Source organism: Melozone crissalis, unplaced genomic scaffold (assembly GCF_028551555.1).
Source record: "Melozone crissalis strain CALT ecotype California unplaced genomic scaffold, PUWL_Pcris_2 ptg000005l_1, whole genome shotgun sequence".
Taxonomy (NCBI): domain Eukaryota; kingdom Metazoa; phylum Chordata; class Aves; order Passeriformes; family Passerellidae; genus Melozone; species Melozone crissalis.
Genome location: NW_026535783.1, coordinates 26,347,323 through 26,371,829, shown reverse-complemented (window position 1 = coordinate 26,371,829; position 24,507 = coordinate 26,347,323). Strand labels below are relative to the sequence as shown.

Genomic DNA, 24,507 nt, shown 5'->3' with positions numbered 1-24,507 from the left:
GCACAGTTAATGACTGCTGTATCCTGTCCTCCTACTGTGCATTTCAAGACAGAGCCTGCCTCTCTTTTCTCAGTTAGTCTTGTAAGTATTGAAGCTTTTATCAATTTGCCTGGAAGCTCGCTGTTCCAGGCTGAGCATGCCCATCTCCCCCAGCTTTTACTTGCAGGATAAAGTGCTGTAGTCTCTTGGGCATCCTAGTGGGCCTCTAGCATCTTTCTTGCACTGAGGGGTACAAAACTGGATGCACTATCCCCAGATTTCCTTTCCAGTTTTCTCCAGAACCTTGACACTGGATCATTCCTCAGACTAAAGAATGGAAATGGAGCATGTCACAGGTCTCAGTACCAAAAGTTGTTCCAAGAAGTCTGCCTGTCTGTGACTGTACTCGCTTTTTACTATTCTCCCATCCTCATCCTAGCACCAGAAAATGGTATCTTAGGGGTCTTCTGCACTGTGACATGGTGTAGAGACATCTCCTCCCTGCCTGCTAAGTTGCAAGGACAGCAGACTGTGTTTCTTGGTGTGACTGTCTTTCCTGATACCTCATAGCTGGACCTTGGATGTCACTTCCTCTATGCCCTACTCAAATAATTGGTTTTCTCCAAGCCTTGTTCAGATGAGCTGAGAAGATCTCTAAGGCTACAGATCCTGTGGCCTCAGTAGGTCCTTCTCCCAGGGGTTGAGTATCCTTCTAGGGAAAATGGGATGCATCTGATCTCCAGGCATTGCCATATTGCCATATACATCCATTGCCTTTGATGCTCTCCTTTTGTACCTTCAAAGGGTTTTGCTCCGTCCTCTCTGTGCCTTCATGCTATGTAGTTGAAGGGCAGCCAGAGACTGAACAAATTATTTTCTTTCAAGCTTGTTGTATTCTTGTTGTATTCATATTTCTCAAGTCCTATACTGCACCAAGCTGTTCTTCTCTGCAGCACAGTTCTTCATGTGTCTTCTCAGGGGCTCCTCCTGGGCTCTCGACCCACCCCTATTTATTCCAGTTACCTTCATGAGCTACAGCTGCTGCCCAACTAAGGACTTCGCAGCTGTAGCTCATTTGGAGCAACTCGGACCCACACATAGATCTTACCAGGGACTCTCTCCCAAACAATACATATATTCAGGCCCCCACACAAGCTCTCCTCAGATTTGCTGTGTTGCTGCTTCCTTCTCATCTCTTGTCTGCTGTTTGACTCGTTCTGTGAGGTCAGCATCTTACTTGACCTGCCTGTTCTGGAGAGCTCAGATTGGACATACTGTTGAGACATCTTCATGGCAATATTTCCTCTGTTTTAAGAGAAGTTTGAGGAAGGTTTTTTGGGGGTCACAGAGGTGTTCACCACTTCCACTGGGCTGGATATGAGAGGAAAAGCCTTCCTTCCAGCCTGTTGTTAAAAGCCTGGTGCTCTCTTCTATTTCTGAGCATTGGTAAGCTACTGTGCATCTAAAGGATGCATCTACAAGGATGCATCTAAATGCTTACTGGGCTGGGCCTCCCTTTGAGCAAGACTACAAGCTTTCCGAGTAGATAATGGAAATTTCACTTCTCCCACATTGCTCAGAGGTTTCTTGACTGTTAACCAGCCTTTTTGGAGCTTGCTTTGGTGGTACCACTGTTACCAAAAATCGGTAAAAATAAAAGCTTCTTAACACTAACATAGCATTAAATAGCAGACATTCTTTATTTAGCTGGGTGCATGAGGGGATATCTCGTCTGAAATATCATGCATGCTGACTACAAAAGGAATTCCTGTTTAGATACTATATTTTATGTACATAGTCACTGATTTTTCCCTGAATAAGGATAATAATAATTTCCCTAAAATCAGTAACATATTTTCTCTCTCTTTTACTCATGTGTTCTTCTGTCCTGGGTATCTCTTTGGTCATCCCTGGTGGTCAGTGACTCCCAAAGTCATATTTGACCACCCAGTCAAGTGGTAAAAGTTGGCACAGCTGGGCTGGTTGCTTTCCAGTTCTTCTTCTTACAGAATGGGCATTGTGCAGTTCCACAGACCAGTGGTTTTTGAAGAATAGGCATTTTGTTAGCCTGCCAGGTGCAGACCATTTTTCATCTGACAGCACTACAGCTATCTTTTGTGGTGCACAGCTGGAGCTATGTAGAATGGTACTTTTGGGCACGGGAAGGATTGCATATTCTCTGTGAACAGTGGGTTCCAGTTCTCCCTGCTGTTTCAGGTGGGCTTAGGGCTGAGGCCTATGCAAAGGCCTAGAGGCTGAGAGTTTGAGCTTATCTTCTTAGCCCTTCTGTTCTTCTTGGCAAATCATCAGGCATGAAGAGTTCAACTTGTTGAAGTTTTGCTGCCCTCTGGTTAGAGGGGCAACTCTGTGCCTTTTACTTCATTTTATCAGACTTTTTTCAAGAGGTAGCAGGGTAGACAGCTTGTTCATGCTTGGATTGTCCCTGCTTGCCCTGCAGGCCTGAGTCCAAGACCTGCTTATTCTGCACACTAAAGAACTGGAAATTTCTGCCTTTTAATGCAGTCTGAGATTCCAGCCAGGTGCTTTTCTCTGCTTTTATAACCAACCATTTCACAGCACGAGGAGTGGGTGGCTCATTCTAGGCAGTTCTTGTCAGCATGAACGCAACCTATTTTCCCTTTTCTAGTCTCTTAGCCCCATTTCTTTAGTGACAGCTGTTGAAACTGTAAGGAATCAGTCAGTCTGATTGTAAAGTGTGATATTTTCTCTAACTGCTGTAGAATTTCATGGAGATACTGCTGGACTCTACAGCCATTGTGTTTCTGGTGGGCTTGATTCCTTATTGGGGTAAAGAATACACTGTGGAGAAGGGTGCTGATGCCAGGAGGTCCCAGAATTTGGGTCTGCTTCTTATTTGTCTTAGAAAGGTGTGATCCTCATCAACCAAACAGTAGGAGACTTGGGCATCTGTGGCTGATTTCCACAAACTATGTTCCAAAGAGCATTTTGCTTTTGCTTCAGGCTAAGAAATAGAAAAATTATGACACAAGCATAGTGATTTTCATTGAGCCAAAGGATTAATCATCGGTTAGCATCCTAAATACTTGTGTTTCTAGGGTTAGCATGGGAAAGAAGAAAGCAATAGCAGAAACCAGCAAGAGGTTCAGCCCCTCTTGCTGGTTTCTGCTATTGTTTTCTTCCACCACAGTAGGACAGAGCATTTTTGTCTTCATCCCTCTAGAAGGGATGCAGCATCCCTCTAGAAGGACCCAGAGCTGTAGGTGGGCCTGTTACAGGACAGCACACTCCCAGTGCTGAGTGGCTTCAGTACACTTAAGAGGCAATGTCTGCAAGATTAGTGGTTTATTTCTTCCCCTTGGGAATAACTTTTCATAATTGTGCTGACAGGTCTAAGGGTTGGATGGCCAAATTTAAAGAAACCCTGGTAGGACTGTTGTCTGAAGATAGAACATAAAGAGGAGTCTTCAGGTCCACAGAATAGTAAAGATACAAGTAACAAGGATAGATGTTCAAAAAAGCCAGTTACATTCCTATTCACTACAAATGGAATAGTAATTCCAAGGCACTTAATAGCTATTGGTAAATTCTGAATTAGCTCCTTCTCAGGAATCTCACAAAGACCCATGCTGTGCCATTCAGGTTAAAATCTGGGACATCCCCAATCAGTTGCTAAAAAGAAACATTACCACTCCGAAGAAAGAACTTCTTGGGCATGCTCGAAGAGTTGGTCTGATTGAATGGCATCCCACGGCTGATAACATCCTCTTCAGCTCTGGCTATGACTACAAGGTGGGTCTGTGCTCCTAGGACACCCTGTTTGGCTTGGTGTTTTGAAATTTGTTTTAATTTCAAGCTGTAAGATGGTACTAAAGAGTTTGGAAGCTTTCTTCAGGGGGAATTTCCATGGTGACCCAAAGGCAAAAGAATGCTATAAGTTCAAAAGGACTGTCTAATTTTCCAGCCTTCTGATGAACTTCAGTCTACTCTGCACATGCAATGCCGTCCACTTTTCTTTGTGCTGCTGCATGTAATATGCACTGATGTTATCTATTTTTATGTACAAAATGTGGTTTCAAAGGAAATTAAAATATTGTACATTCTTAGCTGACACTGATACGTTGCTGTTAGTGTCAGGAATTATTTTAAGTGCTGGAGAACAATCACTTATGATGGTAAGACCTATACATGTACAGAAAAGATGAAGAAGTGAATAGAGTACACAAAGTCCTGGGTGTGAGGCAGCAAAGGACTGATTTTTAAAAATTATTTTTGCTCCAGATAATGATCTGGAACCTTGATGTCATGGACGCTGTTATTTCAAACCCAGTGAAGATTCTTGATGCTCACAAAGATGTGGTCCTCTCCATGTCATTCAACACAGATGGCAGTCTCCTTGCCACTGCTTGCAGGGACAGAAAAATACGTGTGATAGACCCTCGTGCTGGAACAGTCCTACAGGTAGGTTGGGTTCAGAGGTCTATGGTCCATCTGATCTCACCTCTTGGAGTGTTTCCTCTCCTGGGTACCTTCATTGCCATAAAAGACGATGCATCTGCATTGCCCAAGGCACTATATGGTGCTGTTCCCTTCTACTTTCCACAGAATGCTTGCTGTCATTGTTGAAAACAGGGATTTTGTGTCTTGATACAATATTTCTTGCTCCTTGAAACCTTACTTGGATTGTATTGTTTTCATAGGTACCTCCTGCAGCCCTCTGAGGGACATGGGAGGGAATGTAGAGATCAGGTGGAGAGGTGGATGCAAGTGTACATTTGTCCCAATGACAAATGTCTCAATGGTTGTTCTTGTTGCCTGGATTTTGTTGGCTAGATGCTGCTGGCTGCATTTTTTAGCTATTTGCAGAGGTTTATGTACACAGAAAGTCCTGCCTGGAACTACTAAAGACTGCTGTCTTGCAAATATATGAATCAACAGCTAGAGAGGTGAGACTGGCTCAGCCAGTCAGAGCAGGGTGTTGATAGCACCAGGATTGTGGGTTTAATCCCTGTATGGGCCATTCGCTTTGGAGTTGGACTTGATGATCTTTGTGTGTCCCTTTCAACTCAGAATATTCTATGATGTGTTGTTGAGATTTTGGGAATGATCCTGAGGAGTTTAGGCCACTATTTTCAGATGCCTGTGAAATCCTGCTCACCGTTGTTCAGCTGGGCTGAGCAGATCTTTCAGATGTGAGTGAATGAGAGTTGTCAGGTAACATGAAATGTCACTATGCAACAGATATTGTCTTACTCAAGCAGTGTCCTTTCTCTTCTACAGGAAGGAAGCTACAAGTCTCACAGAGTCAATAAAGTCTCATTCCTTGGAAACATGAAAATGCTGTTTTCTACTGGAACGTCTCGGTGGAATAATAGGCAAATTGCATTATGGGATCAAGTGAGTTGGATCAAAAATCTTAACCCTACCAGCTTCTGTTTTCTCTCTTTTGCTGTCACTTTAACTTTCCACCTGCCACATACACAAGAATTGATTTATAACAGGAATTCAGAAGTGATCTGTCAGATTCTTGAGTGGTGATAGTTCTTCCTGGTGTGAGACATAACTGAGTTTCTGGAGAGGTTTTCAACATAGAAGCCTAAGAGAGCAAAGTGAATGCTGTGCCCATGTCCTGGTTTTGGCTGGGATAGAATTAATTTTCTTAGTAGCTGGCACGTGGTTGTAGTTTGGATTTAGCGTTGAAAGCACACTGACATTTTGGGGTGTTGCTAAGTAGTGCTTACCCTAAGTCAAAGACTTTTCAGTGTCTCATGCTCTGCCAGTGTGCAGGTGCACGAGAAACCGGGAGGGAGGATATCCAGGACAGCTGATCTGAACTGGCCAAAGGGATATTCTATACCATAGAACGTCATGCTCAGCTGGGGGGAACTTGGTCAGGAGCCATGGATTGCTACTCAGGGACTGGTTGGGCATTGGTCAGCGAGTGGTGAGTGGTTGTGTTGTCCATCACTTATTTTTCTTGAGTTTTATCCCTCTCTCTCCCTTTTCTTTTCATTACAATTGTTATTGTTCTTTTTTTTTGCTTTTTTTTTCAATTAATTAACTGTTTGAATCTCAACCATGCGTTTACTTTTCTCTGATTCTCTTCTCCATCCTACCAAGGAGAAGCGGGCAAATGGCTGCATGGTACATAGTTGTTGACTGAGTTAAACCACAGCAGCCCGCTACAAGAAGAAATTGTTCAAAGGACCTCATGGTTACTGTAGCTCTGACTTAACCTGGCTCTTACTGGTCTTACTGGCAAACTGGTCCTGGAAAGAGTAATGAGCTCTAGACACAACATACGCAGATGAAGCCCTCAAAGAAGAAAATCATGTTGGGTGTTTTTGATTTCTGATGATTCCTGACAGTAGACTACTGAGGTAGTGCTTAATTGGTCATTTCCAAGACATCTGATCTCCTCTCAGGATGGCTACTCTCATCTGCCCTGTTATATGCAGTGAGATATTTTTACTTTGTCAGCATCTAAACATGTCTCTGTGCATCAACCACCATGCAGCACAATCTTTTGTCTCTTTGTAGTGCTGTCATGCTTTGTTACCAGACAAAGCTGGTAGGCCAGGCCTACAATTTGCTATGTTTTGGCTATGTTTGGACATGGCTTCTTTGCACATGTGAGAGACAAAGGACTATGCTGCTGTCTGAAGGCTTTCCACAATGCTAAGCAGTGCTGTGACTCTTCATGGGTGTCATGTCAGGGTTTTACATGCTTGGTTTAAAAATATAGTGGAAAGATCTGTGAAGCAAGGTGTGTAAAGCCTCCTTAGGAACAGGGATTGGCACAGAGCCTCCCCAGTAGGCCTCTTTCCCATGTCCACACCTGTCTTTGCATCTAAACAGAGGCCCTGGCTTACTGCAGCCTGCAGCTGGTCAGTTCTGCAAGAGAAAATGTGTGTTAACCCTATGCTAAATACATGTTTATGTGAGAATCACCACATGGACAGCCATAAGACACCAGAGTCTGCTTTGTCAGGCCTCCCAAAATCACTCCTTTCAGCAGTGCAGAGATAGCTTTGTACAAGACACGAGAGCTTTGCATATGGAGTGGTGTGCTGTGTCCTCCTACATGGCTTACTCGCAAAAGGCCAGTGGGAGGTTCTGTCCTTGTATCAGGCACCGTCCCACTGTGCAATGCTGAGATTGCTTGGCTGATGCAGACTGCTCTCGTGGGTGGTGTACTGTCGTGGAAGTATTGCCTAGACTAGAGGTTTTGAGAGAACATGAGTAAAATTCAGTGTGAATTTTACACCATTGGTGCAGGTGTACCCTAAGGCCCCTTCACCTGCCGTCTGGCCCATGTAGAGGCAGGCAGTGTTTCTTACCATATCTACCCTGAAATGCCATCAGATACCTGAGGTGTTATAGTGGTAGGAGCTTCAGACAAGGACTGGGACAGAGCACCTATTTCTCACCAACAGAGCTTTGCAGGAGTCCGTGCATGGCTGTGGGTCATTACAGAGCTGTGCTCACATGCCACTGCCGGGTGGGGCTCAGGTGAGGTGTCTTGGACTTGAGGTGACTCACAGGTGATTGCAGCTGACTCTTTTTCCTGTGTCCTGCCCAGAATGACCTTTCTGTGCCTTTACTGGAGGAGGATCTGGATGGCTCCTCGGGACTACTGTTTCCTGTCTATGACTCTGACACACACATGCTTTATGTGGTGGGAAAGGTAAGTGCTTTCCACATCAGCAAGTGCAGGCCTGTTTGATTCTGCTGTCAGCCTGTGTTGTGACAGACTGAGGTCAAAGATGCTTCTGAAGCATGTTAATCTAAGGATATGAGCAGATGGGGTGGGGCCAGAGGGTTCTTCATCATCAGGCCACATTTACCACCTTTAAAAATGTACCATGTTTATTGTGGAGAGGTACGCAGCTGGGTCCTAACCTTCCCGTGTAGGAATTTGTTTCGTGGTTGATCCTGCATGGTTTCTTGGGGCCAGGAATTCTTCTCAGATTGTTATGCTGAACAGCAGAGTCTGGCTGATGTTGATTTTCTTTGCCTTTAGGGTGATGGAAACATACGGTACTATGAGATAAGCCCTGAGAAACCATACCTGAACTACCTGATGGAATATCATTCTCACTTACCACAGAAGGGAATTGGTGAGTGGCAGAATGTCTAATGTTACAAGAGGATCGTGGTTTCTTAATTTTAGAGGCTGCCAGAGTCTAGGAATATCCAAAATACTGTTTAGAAAAGAGAATGGAGAACCTCCACACAGGTTTACAGGTGCTTACAGTCAGCTTGGCATAGCTCACCCAAATATGACAGGTGGTATTACAGGGTCAGAGCTTGGAAAGGGCCCTTCTGACCAGCATGGGCTGGGCAGTTTTACCAATCACTGCTACGTCTCCTCTCACATACCTAGTCAAGGTGGAAAGAAGGATATTCTGGATTTAAAAGTAGAGAATGCTCCTTGCCGTTTGTCAATCTGTTTCAAGATTTTTGTCTTTGAGCTCTATTTCCTTCATTCCCACTCTGTGATTTCTGTAGTAACAGATGCTTCACAGCTTAATGCCTTCAGTCTTTATTGCTGTCTACCTTCTTTTTTACTGACATTTCCTATTTAGAAATAGATCTTTTGTGATTAGGTCACCTCTCCTCCCTTGGAGACCCTTGCTTATTAACCTTTCTGTGTACTACCCACTGTTTAATTAATGTCACAGAATTTAGCTTTCAGCCTCAGACCTTATTGTTAACCCTTTCTTGAACCTTGTCTGGTCTACTCTGAGTCATTCCTCTACATGTTTTTAGGATCATTAACACCCCTCCACACTATCTGTGGACACTCCTGCTCATAGAGAACATTGGTATGGATATTTGGCAGCGCTGAATTTTGTGCCTGCAGGTTGCCTTAAAAAAAATTAAAAGGAATATGTTATTTAAAACATAACTGTAAGGATCTCCTCATTATTCAGTTTTTATAATCCTTTTTTTATAATACTTTATAATCCTCAGTTTTATAATCCAGTACAACATCCTTATTTTTCATTGTCATAGTCTCTTTAAAAATAATTTCATGCAAAGTAAATGTACAGGTGTTTTTAAAAGGTGAATCAAGTCTACTTCCCTAACCTGCTTTGTTGAGCTGATCAAGCATACTGCTAAGGTTATTGTACAAAAGTTCCTTTAACATGTTATCAAAACAAAATACTGTATGGAGGAGTGGAGTTTAGATTCACTTTTAGATGAATTTATAATGTAAAGTGCAACAGGCCTTCATGTAGAATCTGCTGCTTAAAGAAGTCACTGGGTATTAGTAGAAAACTAAGCTTGGGTGCCATGGAGCAAGGTCTACAAGCATAGGGAATATCTTTCTTTAAGGGAATTGATGTGTTTATAGCTTTGAACTGTACAAGCTAATGAGAGAGAAATCCCTGAGGTTATCAGGTAACTTAGAGACCTTGTGTGGCCTAGCCAGTCCCTAAAACACAAATGGACAGAATTGATGTTCACACCCTTCTCATTCTCATTTCTGTTTTGGGACAGAATTGGGGAGGATAATTCTCTGGAAGGTATTTCAGCCATATAGAGCTATTCTGGTGTTGTTTAGGTGTCCTGAAATCCCTTCCTAGTGATCCTGATACTCAAATGTTTTGGCATTACCCGCCAGCTCTGTTCTCTTCTGCTCACTCTATTTGGAGCCCATTAGAATGAATAAGGAGCAGGAGGCTTAGCATAAAACCCACGCATGTGTGTAACAACATGATCTGACAGAAAAAAAAAATAATTATTTAGTCTTGTCATTTGTGCCGTTGAGCCAGTTTTGGATGCAGACCTCCTCAAACCATGCTGATGTGGTGCTGATGCTATGATGTCTTTCATTTCTTGATGACCCTTTTCACGTGGCTGATGACAATAACTTTCCTAAGGAGATTTATACTCCATTTATTTCATGCTCTTCCCCTAGGAATGATGCCAAAGAGAGGTCTTGATGTGGCAGCTTGTGAAATTTTCCGTTTCTACAAACTGATTCCAACTAAAAGCCTGATTGAGCCCATCTCCATGATTGTGCCTCGACGGGTAAGTTGACCTCAGATCATGTTCTCATCTGAGGCAAATATCAGTGAAAAAATGGGTGCACTGCCTCCTCTCTGTGACTCTTGGGGGAGAGTAGGTAGAACAAGAGATTTTCTCTCTCCTGGCATGGGGGACGTAGCTGGCCTGTTTCTGGGGCAGCCCTACCAACAAACCCTATCTGCTGACTCGAGAATTACTCAGGAGTTTACTCAATTTAATATCTGACTTTCCAAGACATGCTGTCAGGTCTGCTAGCTGTCTGTAAACCTCTCCAAGAGAATCTTTTTGGAGAGGGGAGAGCTGGTGGGAGGGAGAGGGGTTGGAGCTGGTGTTGGGTGGCATAACAATCTCCTTCTGGAAGGAGGAAGAATCACCCTGGTAAAATAGGAGCTATGGGTCTCTACCCATTGGGTGGAGTTGTGTTACAGATAGTTGTTCTGCAGCATGTAAGGCGCGACCTGTTGCACTGAGGGTGATGTAGAAGTAAGTCTCAGAGCTGGTGTCATTAGAGAAAGAAACAGGCCTTGAATCTGTAGCTAGCCAAGGTAGCTCCGGTGTGACTGCGTGGGCGTAGGTACATGGGAAATGTCAGTACTGTGCTCTCTACTTCCAGAAAGGAGAATATAAAAAGAAGGCATGAGTTCCTTGCATTCAGAGACACAGAACTAATGCTCACTGCAACTCCCAACCACGCAGCTTTATCTCCTTGGCCAGTTTCTGTCAATTGATAATCAGCTGATGATTTGGGACTTGTCCATCCTTTGTATCCATGTATTCATCCTCAGGAACATGATTTCATGGGAGTTGAGTTAGCCTATGTTAACCTCCCCCAGTCTGAAGACCTTACCAGCACGAATTAAATTAGGCCTCCAGATACAATTCTTCTGAATTCAGGTGAGGAGCAGAGAGGTGAAAAGACTTTATGTCCCTGCCAGTGAGTGCTCATGGTACTCCCTTGTGCTGAAGGAGAATAAATTCATTTCTCCACCACAATCCAGTATGACCTCTTTAAGCCAAAATCTCACTGACATAGTTACTCTGGACTTCTGTTTGTTTCCAGTCGGAATCATACCAGGCAGATATCTATCCCCCGACTGCAGCAGCCCAACCGGCCCTGACAGCAGAAGAATGGCTCGCTGGGATTAACAAAGGTCAGCACGTGGAGAGTTCCCCAGCCCTTCAGCTCCCCTGTGAATGTGATAGCCTGCTCAGAGAGTGAGAAAGTTAGATAAGTTTTCCCAGAATTTGCCTGAGAGACTTTAGGGAGCTGGAGATAAACAATTATAGCCAACTATTAAAAACAACCTGTAAGTGGTGTTTTTCTAGTATCTGCTTTCCTGTTATTCTCGTAAGATTGTTTACAAATGGGTGTCTTGTTAATTAGCCAATCAGGGGAAACGTATTAAATGACCACCTGTATTGACCAGGGTATAAAAAGAAGCAGTTCAGTAAAGATGGGAGGTCCTTATGCCAGTTAGCCTTCTGACTGTCTATGTGTCATTTGTGACGCTCCCCTGGGCTTGGGTAAGCTGCTGCCAGCTCTCTGGCCTACTACCTGCCTGAGAAAGAGGAAAGAAGGGAAAGGAGAGGCATAGTAAATATGGCTGGAAGTTAAGATAATTTGTTGGCTGAAAATTTTGGAAGCTGCTCTGGTCAGGTGCCTCCATGTTTATCTCTGAATGAAATGGTTAGAGCTGGTTGTTAGAATGAATTGCTTAGTGCTGATTTTTAAGTGTGGTTTGGGAGTGCTCACTTGTCTCCTCCCTCCCTAGGGCCTCTCTTGGTATCCTTGAGACCGGGCTCTGAAACGGTGAAGTCCCAGCCGCAGTTTCCTGATCAAGAACCCCTCACAGAAGCTACTGACCTGAGCCAGCAACAGGAACCACAAGGGAGGATATCAGTGGAGGACAAGCAGAAGCCAAGAGAGATTGAACATGGCAGAAAAAGGCTGAAAGTGGAAGAGAGTCTGCCAGAAAATCAACAAACATGCCTCTCCAATGGCTTTGACATATTTCAGTGTCCACCACCAAAAACTGAAAGTGAGGTATGAATGTCTAGGGTAAAGTGTTGGGGCTACAGGCTAGGCTCAAAGCCAGATGAGGAAAGAATGCCATTCACACGGTGGCAATTCAGGGAGGGTTTATTTTTCTGGCCTGAGTCAGTGCAAGCTCTTTTTTCTTTTTGGTGGCAAAAACTCTGCCTGCCCTGACTGCCACAAGGAAGCAGAAGTACAGCCCAGCTGAGGGTGTCTGGAAAGGAGGGGGCAGTCAGCATTCTCACTTCCATGGCATTCTTGTGGCACAGACCTGACTGGCTGGGCACAAGGAGGTTCTTGGGACCTCAGGGTTCTGGAGTTTATGCAGGATAAGCCTTTGATGAGAACTGCAGTCAGCAAGCCTGGTGAGGCAGCAGAGATTTCTGTGAAAGGAGTGGGTGTACTCCTGGTGCATCCATGTAGTCTTAACTGCCTGATGTACTGTGGACTCTGACATGGGAAAGAGTCTGCATCTGCAGCTCACTGCTGAGGGTCAACTTGTTAGTGCAGTGCTGTTGAGATTGGCTGCTGGCTGCAGCATGCTCCTGGGAAATCCTCTAGAAAAGATCCTGGCAGGTCCACGATCTGTCTTTAATAATGGAAAACCACCTCTCAGTATATTAATCAAAGGTGGCACAGTGGTACATCTCTGTGGTGATTTGTCAGCCTCCCACTGCTGGCAGCTCAGGGACATTTTCAAGTACATGCAGTTTGTTTGCTTTTAGAAACCCTGGGATAATTTTCTTCCCCTACCTTTCATCTCTGCAAGAATTTAGCATCTACACCTTGATAGGGCAGGAATTTCCACATCTGAATTTCCCTGTGGTATGAAAAAGGATATTTTTCTGGGTGTTTCTGAGCTGGCACCCTAAGGTTACAGAAGCAGCCCTTGCAGAGCTGAGTGCTCTGCTGCATGCATAGTGAAAGACAATGCTAGTCCCAGCTGGAAGAAGGAAAAAGGACTTGTCCAAGGTCAGAGAAGGAGATGTGGCAGACCCAGAAATTTAGACTCTAAATACTTCCTGTGAAACACATGCAGTCACTACCCAATCTAGTGGACAGCAGGAGCTCTGCTGGTGTTGTCTGCTGGTTGAAGGCCTCCTCCTTAGGTGATTCTCTCAGAAGTGATGCAACAACTCTGATGGCATTGTCAGGTTAAACCTATGTTTTTTTAGTGTAAAGGAAATAAAGTGTGTGCCTTCTTACAGCTTTTACAGATGTATTACCGGCAACAGGAAGAAATCCGTCGACTACGTGAGTTGGTAATCCAGAGAGATATCCAAATTAAACAGCTGTCGCTGGAGCTCAGAAACCTCTGCACGGACACAGTTGATTAATGGGATTGCTGGCCTACAGCTCTTTGTACCCCTGGACACAGGGGGAGACTCTAGTTCCTGCAGATAACTCCTCCTAGGTTTTTTACTGGGGGTAGAATTGATATTTCAGGCAGCATGGACTTGCCTGGCTTGTGGTGGTCACATTTCCCTAATCATCACCAGACAGTTTTTGATGGACTTGCTGCACTTCTTCAGGCTCCCCTTGCTTGCCTGCTCACCAATGTCAGAAGCTTGTGTACTAATGCTAGTGAGAGACTTCGGAAAATCTTGCTCTTCTGCTCCTGGAGAAGTTACATGTTAAGCTCTAGGAATGACCTGTTTTGCTGCTCCTCCACATGACAGGAGACTGGGAGACTGAAGGCAGCTACCAGCTTCTTTTCTTGCCCTGGGCCCAGCGATGTGGCTCCTGTGGCTGCCGTCCCCTTGCTCAGGGAGTCCACTCTGCTGAGCTTCAGAGGCACCTCTAGCTCCAAAGTGATCCTTATGCACCCCTCTCACCTCACAGCCTGGCCCAGCCCCCAGTGCTTTGGGAAAGCCGTGGCTGCCCTGACCTGGTGCTGGGGATAGTCCCACTCTGGGGGTGCCAAGGGCCAGCACTCTTGTGATAGGAAAAGGAGAGTTGGTGTTGGATGTCTTGCTTTAAAAAGGTCATGGTGTGAGCTAGTTCTTGCCAGAGAAGCTGAAGAGTCTCTGTGTCATGTGAGTTAGTGGCCTTCTTTCCCTTCTTCTGCCAAAGACCAGCTGCAGCCAACTGGGGGTCATCAGAGATTGAGAACAGCATTTAAAGCTCCACAGTGCTGACAGTGGGGGAATTTGCTGGGAAGGTTTAAAAGAATGGAGTTGGACCCCCAGCCCACTGCAGGCGTTTCAGCAATGGTGCTAGAAGATTTGTGTCAACCACAGTAAGATCACAGGGCCGTGGCCAGTCATGAACAGCCCTGCAGGGTTGCTGGGATATCACTTGTCCTTAATGCCTGCAGCTGCTGCTTCCTTCACACCCAGGTGCCTGCACCTTGTCCCATTCCTGCAGCCGCCTACAGCTGCAGGTTCCCTCTTGCCAGCTGCATTGTCCGGCCCCCTGCATCCTCCCAGGCTGCTCAGCCTTCCTCAGCCCTGTGGCCACACTCACCCTCCAGCACCAGCTCTCTGGCTCCATGCTGGACCTTATGGACGTGTCTTAAACCCAGGCAGAGCAAGCAAACACTGTTTAACCTGTAACCGTGCACCTCTATTGTGGCACATAGAAATCATGGAATCAACTAGGGGATATGTCTAGGACAAATCCTTGTCACCAGATGTGTTTTATTTGCTGCATTTTTTTTTTTGGCTTATTTTTTTAAATACGAAATAATTTAAATTATTTCCAAAGTAAAGAAATTTTTCCAGGGGATTTTTACATCCTCTTGAGAACTGTTTCTTTGTTAATCTATGACTGGCTAGCATAGAAAATGGTTGGCCACTATGGTTTTTATCCTTGGGTTTTGTTGATTTATGGAAAAGAAGGTGTTTTATTTAGGCTGTGGTGAGTCTATTTAATCAAAACTTCTTTTTTCGACGATATGCCTGTAAAAGCGTGGACTGTGAAATGTATTTAAATTTGGAGCTTAACTGCAACCACTAATCTTTCACTGGAAAAAACCTTGAGGAAATGGAGTTTTGCATTCATGATCTGTGCCTAAATAGTATTGAGTGATCATTCTAAGTTTCAGAACTCCTAAAAGCTTTGTAAAAAACTGTTGAACATGGGGATAAAAAACAAATCTGTGCAATGAAAAGCAAATATAACTGAATAATAAATATATTTAGAGTTTTGCATTTTTATACATGCAAGATTGTTGTTTTATTATTGTATTTTTGAAGTGACTGAAACTTAAGCTCAATCAAGGGCAGAAAGGAGTGTCACATACTGTCTCTTTTGCTTGTGTCAAGCTGTGGCCTTACATTAGGGGGTGGGTTGTACACAGAGTTATGCAGATGGACCTTTCTTTTTGCATCGTTCCCAGTTGCCCTTGATGCCACAAAGGGGTGGCCATTGCACACTGAATTACTGTGTGTGTTGCCTTGAGTAAACTCAGTGCTGCTGGAGATGCATTCTGTGTGGTGACGTGTCTGCTGCTGTCTTGCAGTCCTAGCTCTTCTCTTGTGCAGTACAACTCTGACCAGGCTCTTTTAGATATCCCACATGAGGAGGGTTTAATGTGTTATTACCAAATTTATTTATTTGAAGACAAGATTTTGATTTAGCAGACTGAAGCAGCACAGAAAAAGCACAGGATAGCAGCTGCAACCTCCAGCTACGTCACAATACAAGCAAAATTCCCATTATGCTTACTGTCATGATGCTGGGCATCTACAGCCACCAGGGGAAAAAAGTGTGGTCCGAAGCCATCTCAAGTCTGAAGCTCTCTTTAAAGCTCCTTTTGTTGTTTTTGTTCACTGCTCTGATTCCTGTGGGCATGATAACTATGGTGAAAATCTGAAGAAGCATTCCCTGTGCTCATGTCCTTGGAGCTGTCTTTCACTGTAGTGGTTTGTTTATCAGTTACAGCTTTGGGCATAGAAATGCTCATGGCTGCATTTGAGATGTAATTTTGAATGTTTTTTGTAGCATATTTTAGGCCAGTGTAAGGAGAAATAATGGTGGAAATTGCTGGAGGAAGACTGTGCTGGGAACTTTGTGCATCTGCCATGTCATCAGGGCGCTGTGACCTCCTGGTCTTGTAAGGAACCTTGTGCTGGTGAGAGTGCCTGGGCAGGCACTGTGTGCCTCCTCAGGGGCTGATGCAGTCTCACTGCTCACACCAAAGCCTAGAAAAAGGCAGCAGCAGGCAGATTAGTGTGGGAGGCAGAGGAAGAGCCTGCAGCACCTTTGCAACTCTGGTGTTACAGCTGCTTAACCTGAAAGACAGAGTTAAACACAGCCCTGCAGTGTTAGCTTGCCTGCTGGATTTAGAAACACAACACTTCACATCTTCACCCGCTACTCCAGGCCAGCTGTCAACTGCAGAAAAAAACCTAGACAGTTGTTGAAGACATCTTTTGTGAAAAATCTTTTTCTTTAAGATTTTTCCTTCTGAGAAGCTAAGAGGTCTCAGAGACAAAATGTAAACAATGGTTATCTGCTGCTGTGGAATGCAACAGGTGGGTCCGTGATTGGTCTTGTGTAGATGTTTTGATTTAGTGGCCACTCACGGCAGAGCTGGCTCTCTGTCCGAGACACAGATCTTTGTTATTCATTCTTTTCTATTCTATTCCTAGCTTAGCTAGCTTCTGAAGAAACCTTTTCCTTCTGTTGCTTTTTAGCATAGTTACAATGCAATATATATAAAATAAAATAATAAATCAAGCCTTCTGAACATAGAACCAACATTCTTGTCTCTTCCTTCACCTGAAAACCCCTGTGACCACTGTCACAGACAGTAGTCATTCTCATTTTATTTCTCTTTTTGGAAGGCTGTACCCTTGGTGTGCTCAAGGAGCTGCAAGCAGAGGAGAGCATGGAGATGATGCCCCCTCGTTTGCCCTGCAGTGGGAAGCAGCAGATCCCCCTTGTTGTCTTGGGCTGGGTAGCATCCTTCCCTAGGACAGAGTGGCTGCAAGCTGCAGGGGGGCACTGAAGTGAAGTTGCAGTATCAGGAATTGCCTCTTGGACTTGCTGTAGCACTATTTCAGAGCAGGATCTCTGGGCTTGTGCTGGGGCCACTGCAGTCTGTCTACAACTTGTCTCTGCTGGGAGCCCAGGACTGGACTTGGCACTCCTCACATGGCCTCACCAGCACTGAGGGTACAGGAAGGACAGATTCCCCTGGGCTGCTCTTAATGCACTCCTAAATACAGTTGAGGATAGTGTTGGTCATTTTTGCAGAAGGCCAGTGCTGCTGGCTCGAACTCAGCTTACTGTCCAGCAGGACCTCACAGAACTTCTCTGCAAAGCTGCTTGTCAGCTTCACAAGCCCCCAGCATGTGCCAGTGCGTGGAGCTACTCCTCCTTACCTGCAGGATGGTGCAATTGCTCTTGCTGTTCTTTGTCACATTCCTCCCTGTCCAGCTCTGCATTTCACCTGTTGAGGTTCCCCTGAAGTGCAGCACAGCTGTCTACTGCACCTTCCACTCCTTCCACTTTTATATGCTCTCTGAACTTGCTTGAGTCTGTGCTGTCCCATCCTGCAGGTCACTAAGGGAGAGGTTCAACAGTTTTGGATTTGTTTTGTAAACAGTTTCTGGTTTTCTGCTCAGAAATCCAGGCTGACTACTCCTGAGCACCTTCTGATTCTTCATGCTATTGGAAACACTGTCCAAGAGGATTTTCTCCAACATTTTCCAAAGGATTGTGTGAGGCTGTAGTTCATTCATCTTCTTCTTACATGGTTAGAAGGCAGGGCTGAGAGTAATTTGCAACTTTTCCCACTCACCTCCACCTTTCAAAGGACACTGAGAGTGGCCTTACAATGCCACTGGCTTTCACCTGCCTCAGCACACTTGTGTCAAACCCATCTGGCTCCACAAACCTGTGTACATACAGGATGTTGAAGCATACTTTAACCTGATCCTCCCTAATATGGTATACAGCAGGTACCTGCTTATTTACCTCAACAACATCTCCTTTTCTCTGCCAGCTTTCCCTTTCCTTAGAGCCTGGTTATGTCCTTCAGATTCTCACCATGGCTGCTGTGGCTGTGGGACTCAGAAGTCTGCTGTGAGCAGCAGCTCTGCAACCAGTGGTTCATGCACAGTTTCTGCTGAGTCCTCTTTGGGCACAGTGGAGAAAACCACTTGGGTGTCCACACTCTTCAGCAGCTCCCCTCTAGCCTGCAAGTTACATTTGATAATTCTCAGGTTGCCTGTGGTGGTGTCTTTGGTACACACATGGAAAGGCACCACTGCACAGTAGACAGGTTGATAAGCCTTGGTAGCCTCTGCACAACATTATCAGCGAAAGGCCCACACAAGCAGCAAACCTCCCTAAATGATAAATCTGATCAGCAGATATGGGGCTTCTGACCCCTGTAGTGGACAGCACTGTCCTCTATCTATGACTTGTCACTTCCTTCCAGTTGTTTTAAGTGGCTCACATGCCCCTAGGAAGCCCCTTTCTGTTGGTCCTGACAAGGCCGGGACGGAGACTACATGGTTAGAGCTATCACACTTAAAATTCTGCGCCTCTGAGCTGCTGGCAACTGCTGCTTCTGTCAGCAAAGTACACTCTCCTAAGTAAGATCTTTGTGGAGAATTAGAGGAAAATAATATGAGTTTAATTTTCTGTGTCACAACACGGCAAACATTATGCCCAGTTCTGTCCAAATCCTTGTTTGTGGAAAAATGATGCACAATAATCTGTTTAGGAAAGTTCTTAAAATGAATGCATACATAAATGAAGATTGTTTCCTCTTCTGATTTTCTCTCCTCTTGTTTTAGTGTGTTTTATCTTCAGTGGAAATTTGCAGATCCAGTAATTATGATCCCACCACAAACACCCCTTGAGAATTCTCAGAGGAAGGGGCATAATAGCAGAAGTTATCTATGTTTTTCATCTTTCTCAGTGCTTAGTCATGAGATACGGATAGCATATGTGAGGGGCATTAGAAGTGGATAGAGGCAGCATAATTTTATTTCCTTTAACAGTAGAGAGCTTGGGCCTTCATCTGCTTTGGATGTTGCCTCATATTCTTCTCTCTTTTTATTAGAGTGAATGACTGGGCTTCTTCTTTGTGCTGGATTTGATGCTTTATATTTTCACTGTCTTGACTCACGTGGGTATATTTGATCAGGTCTTGCAAGGTTTATGGGAAAATACGATCACTACCTTAACTCAGCTTCAGGTCTTTAAATGCCAAAGTTGAATCTTTGCACTGATTCCATATCTCTGCAGGACTTGATGTGAACAAATTTGAGCAAGGAACAAAAAATTCTGGTGAGTAAACCTGAGGGGTAGACTCTAGGGTAGAATCACCTAAAAATGAAGGTAATGTATTTTGAATCAAACCTTACTTCCTACTGATAGCCCTTACAGAACACCTCAGCTTCTTTGACTTAATGTAATCTGGAAAGCTTAATTTCTAGGTCAAGTACATTAGCTTAATTTCTAGGTCAAATACAGTGTATCTGATTGTGATGCAAAATGTTTTGGTACATTTTTTTGACAGGGCACAGGACTATGGATTCTTCAATTTTCACACAGATGTTCTTACAGAATTTTTTCATGTGAGTTTACCTGAGCCTTTTGCAAAAATTATGTCCACTGTGATTTGTGAGGCAAATGAAATCTTTGGGAAGATTTAAATGAAATTCTGCTCAAACATTATTTTCATGAAGAAAGGCACAAGATGCTTTGTCCCAGCTGGAAAAGTGGTAGAAGTAGCAGCATTTACAACAAGCTGCAAAATAAGGAACTGATTTTACTTTCTATTGCTGCTGAAAATGGTTGAAAATAGATTCAAGGGAGAGACTGTGTTTTCGTAAAGCTCAGTTACTCTGATTTGAAGCGTGTCACACATTTTTCTACACACATAAATTTTGTCTGCTCGTAAACCCACAATTGCTTTTGCTGCTGGTAGTTAAAAGTGCACTCCTTCTCAAGCCAAATACATTTTTAGGGAAGGGAAGCACACTGAAAAAGTGAGGCACAGGTGAGAATGCTTGCCTTTTGTCTGAGAGGAGTGGTGAAAAGGGATATAATTGCCATACCAAAGAATATTTTGAGTTCAGAGGGACACACAATGATCTCTGAGCTCAGCTCTTGAGTGTATGGCCCATCTGGGGACCTTGTTTTTCGGGCCACAGAAGTGGATCATAGCAGTTCACACTCAAGTTCTTAGAGTGCTTCTGTCTCGGACCCTTATGCCTACAGGGTTAAAACAATCTTTAGGAAGCTTTGGAAGTCTCTGGAAGTGAAAAAAAGGCTTGAGAATTTTTTTTTCATCATCATAAAGAGACAATGAAAATCAGGTGCAGTCAGTGGAATTGTCAATTATGCAGAAAGAAGAAACCTTAGTTTTTTCAAATGATCATTGGAAGGGAGCAAATCACTGTGTTCATGGTTCATGGAAACTGATTCATCTTACAGTGATGGAACAGGCATCAGATCGTTTCATGAAAAGAATATAAAAATAAACACCTGGCTCAAAACCTGCTTCTCTCCCCATTGGAAGGTAAATGTAGCAGAATTGTTTGGCTATTCATTTGAATTCAATACCAGAAAGGAGCAGGTCAGTATACCAAATATGAAGCCCTTTCAGCTACCTAAAGGTGACCATGTTGCTATAGAATATGTTCCTCTCACAGGACTGTTTTAGCTGCAGGCTCCTCTGTATGTGTGGAGAGGAGTTTTTATTAATTATTGCAACAGCATTGTAACACTAATTTTGGGAGTATGTGGCTCTTGGAATAGTATCTTTTAGACATCAGAGAAGAAAGACCACCACCCTGGTAAAGTTCACTATATTTTTCTGCAATCAATTATTAACCCAATTGAGCACTGAAGAAATGGAAGTTAAACCTATTGGTCTCTTCTGCCTGTTTTACTGGAGTACGCCCAGGCTCTGGGTGATCCAGTGGGACCACTCAGAGTTCACAGAGCACTCAATAAAATTTCCTGATGGTTAAGACAGGCTGATCTGTATTACACTGATACAGCTGGACTTGGGAATGATAGTTTTCACTCTCCCACCTCCATGTGAACAACTGCAGATTCTCACCCCTTTCAGGGGGGCTCTTGTTTCAAAAAGAGGGTATTTTGAGCAACATCTGTTCAGGGATATTTTCATCAAGAGTAACAGTTGCTGTGGTTCAAATACAGGCTCTGTCCTGCAGACACCATCAGTTTTTTTCCCAGACTCTCCTTGCCAGACAAGGCAAGAGTCATGGAGGTCTGTGGAGGAAGGCTTGAACTTCCTAGTGTGAATTTCCTTGAAAGTGTTGTTCCAGAAGCAGTGTGAACTTCCTTGAAAGTGTTGTTCCAGAGGCAAGTTTGGCACTCTTTGTTCACAAGATTGACTCTGTACCTGCCATTTGTCTCCAGCTGCACGTAACCCAGAGTTTCAACTCTTCCATAGTGGTACTTTGCTGTACTGGCCTGCTTTTCACAGAAAAACCCTTGTGAGAGAGCATTAGTTAGTGTAAGGCACTTGTGCACCTTCAGGAATTTGCCTTCTGATGCTTTATTCAAGGTGGGGATAACAACTGGTGTCTTTGAGGGCATGTTTTGTTCTGTAAATTTGGAACCTTGAGTTTTTTTTTTTCACCTTACTTCCTCTATCCATTGTCTCTATTCTTTCAATGGGTGGTTACATTTTAAAATTTAGTATGTAGTAGCTGATCTTTGGTTATGTAATCGATGCTCCGGTCCAAAAGCACAAGACCTTGAATTAAACACTCGTTTAAAATAAATTCCTCCTTCCAGATCAGTGATTTGTACCACTTTTTTAAAAACCCTGGGAGTTTGGGAATCAATGCATTCTGGAGAGTTTATGTTTCACTATCAAAATGGTGACAGATCCTTACTTACATCTGTTGCAGCTATCAGTGCCTTTAGGTGAAATCGAATGCAAAGCCCCACAATCCAATACTTCATTGATTTCTACACCTCTCTTTCTTTATGTGCTTGACTTCTTTGTGTATACACTTCAGGGCTTTTCTTTTTGTTGTAAGATTGTTCAATTAGGGAAGAAAACCCACACCTTTAGTGAACATTAACCAGAATTCTGTTATTCTAAATGTAGCATTACCTGAGTCCAGAAGGGGGAACTATTGTTTCACGTATTGTAAGTCCAAGCAAATAGTTTAGAGCATGTTCCAATGGGAAGATGAAAAGATGAAAATGGTCTTCTCTAGCGACAATAAACAACGAGGTGTGAAAATTGAGATATTTAGTGACTTTAACAAAACAACAAAACATCAGAGCATACAAATGCCATCTATCTTTGTTTTTAGAATATTCTTACGGTGGTGATTTATATAAAAATGTGTAAGTATAATTGAACTGTTTACCACAGAATAGGAACACCTGAGATCACACTCATTTTCTGACATGTGAAATAAATTATATTAATTGAGTTATTTTGGTAATGTACTAGGATTTAATTTGATTTTATGTTAAGTGCATTAGCCTTTTTGGAGAGCAATAAATGCCCTATTAAAAAATACATTTCTTCATGTGCAGCTTTCTGCTATAAGCCATTGCCAGAAATTAGAGAAGAGGAGTGTTTTCCATCCCACAAGAATTTACTTAAGGGAACATTCTGGCACTTCAAACTTAGATGTTGTAAAGGCCTCAGTTTCTACAAGAATCACTTATTGAGGGTAATTCTATAGTTATGGTTGTATAATTCAGTTCTTGGAAGTACATGCTGAGATAATTTAACAGCCGGTGCCCTTGTAGCTAATGTTTGTCTTTGGAGAAGGGGCTACTTGCTTACATCTGCTCAGGGATGATGGTATGTTTCAGTTATTAACTATATTGTTTTTAGCCTATATGCTCAACATTAAATAAAGCCTTTGTATCCCAACATATTCCTGTTGGAATATTCAAATGTTCCTGTACATGTTCCTGTTATCATGCAAAAAATCATGCAAATGAATGTCAAGTAACAAGTGAAGGCACAACAAGAAGTAGTTCAAGTCATTGAACTACTATCAACTTATTTGGATCCGAGACTGGGTGTATAATTTAGGACTGAGGATGGGAGAGAATCGTACCTTGACTGCTCTCAGCACAATGTGTGGACAGCATGTGTTTGTGGTCTCCTGGTGCTGGTACTTCGCACATGGGAGCAGGTCTGCAGAACTGTCAGCCCTGATGCTAGCTAGCATCTGTGCTTAGGTTTGAGTAGAAAGTGCAGGGCTACCATGAGCTGCCAGTTAATGGTTTGTCAGCCAAACCACAGCAGTGTTCTCACTGCTACTACTAAACAACACAGGAATGTATGCAGACAGATAAAATCAGCCCTGTGCCTTTGTCTTAGTCCGGCTGATGTGTTGCCTAATGACTTTCTCTTACATAGCCATCACTGGTTCATCTTGCTGACAAAGGGCAAAACTGATGAAACTATTTAAGTATAGCTGTCAGGGAGATGACACTGTAGAATGACTTGTGGTTGCCACCAATAGGCTAAATGCATTTCTTAAATGAATCCACATGAAATCAGCAGAGTTTCACATATTGTGTGTCAATACTGCGCTTTGCAGTATTGCTAAAGCACTTTTTAGTCTGAATCTGAGAGGAAATGTTTTGCCAGTTATAATGAGTTTGTTCTCACTTTCTGCATTTCCTAAGTTGGAATTTCCTACTATTTTGCATGGTTCTGTGTTGAGTTTATCCCTTCTTATCTCCTTCTTTGCCATTCCTTGTATCTTTCCATTGATTTTTAAATTTTTCTAAGGAATAGTGAGACAGTGGCAAGACAACTGTGGTGGTTTGCCCTATGAGCCATCAAAGAAAAACACATTAAAATTCAGCTCTTGAACCTTAATGATTGAAAATTATATTCCCAGTAATAATAAGTAAGAATTAAGTAAGAACACAGCTTAATTTGCAGTTAAGGTCACAAGACATTTCAATGACAATTTAGAGTAGCTCAACTTTTGTCAATAAACTAAGTAGATAGGACTCCAGATGATACCTTGGGGCTATATTATAATATTTCTCCACATATTACTTGTATTTGCATTTACAGCTGTATTTTGCCACCATGTGAAATGCTTTATAAGTTTTCCGTACAAAAAGGTTTTGCCATAGAAGCCTACAAATGTATTCAAGCAGATATGATCTGGAACTCACTGGGGAAAGTAAGTGTGGTTGACTCCAGTGTTTCTTCCTTCTTAGCTGATTTTTGATTCAGATGAGAGTCAAAAGAGCAGAGCTGAAAGGACTAAGGGGGTCATCAGTCCATGTCTGTGCCTGATGCAGGATTAAGTGCACCCACACCATTTTGGCAGGTGTTTGTCTGGCCTATTAAAACCTCCAATGATGGAGATGTGTGTCATCTTCAAGTAATCTGTGCCAATTCTTTTCCATCTTTACCCTCAGCAGGATTTGCGCTAATGTCTTGTCTGTCTAATCCTTTCTACAGAAGGATTTTCCTTTCTGGACATTAAGGTTGTTACTTTTTGTCCCATTTTGTGGAACTGTATAGCACACTATTC

The 24,507-nt window shown here is 43.4% G+C and overlaps 1 protein-coding gene across 1 annotated transcript in view; it reads left to right on the top strand.

Moving 5' to 3' along the window:
• Positions 1 to 15,189, top strand: part of CORO2A (coronin 2A) — a 55,838-nt gene extending 40,649 nt beyond the window's left edge. Inside the window, exons 4-12 of the mRNA XM_054289996.1 lie at positions 3,601 to 3,750; positions 4,240 to 4,419; positions 5,239 to 5,355; positions 7,541 to 7,645; positions 7,982 to 8,078; positions 9,887 to 9,999; positions 11,057 to 11,147; positions 11,769 to 12,040; positions 13,240 to 15,189. Coding sequence (XP_054145971.1) covers positions 3,601 to 3,750; positions 4,240 to 4,419; positions 5,239 to 5,355; positions 7,541 to 7,645; positions 7,982 to 8,078; positions 9,887 to 9,999; positions 11,057 to 11,147; positions 11,769 to 12,040; positions 13,240 to 13,368 — 1,254 coding nt within the window. The 3' untranslated portion in view covers positions 13,369 to 15,189. The remainder of the gene's footprint in view (positions 1 to 3,600; positions 3,751 to 4,239; positions 4,420 to 5,238; positions 5,356 to 7,540; positions 7,646 to 7,981; positions 8,079 to 9,886; positions 10,000 to 11,056; positions 11,148 to 11,768; positions 12,041 to 13,239) is intronic.
• Positions 15,190 to 24,507: the final 9,318 nt, after the last annotated feature.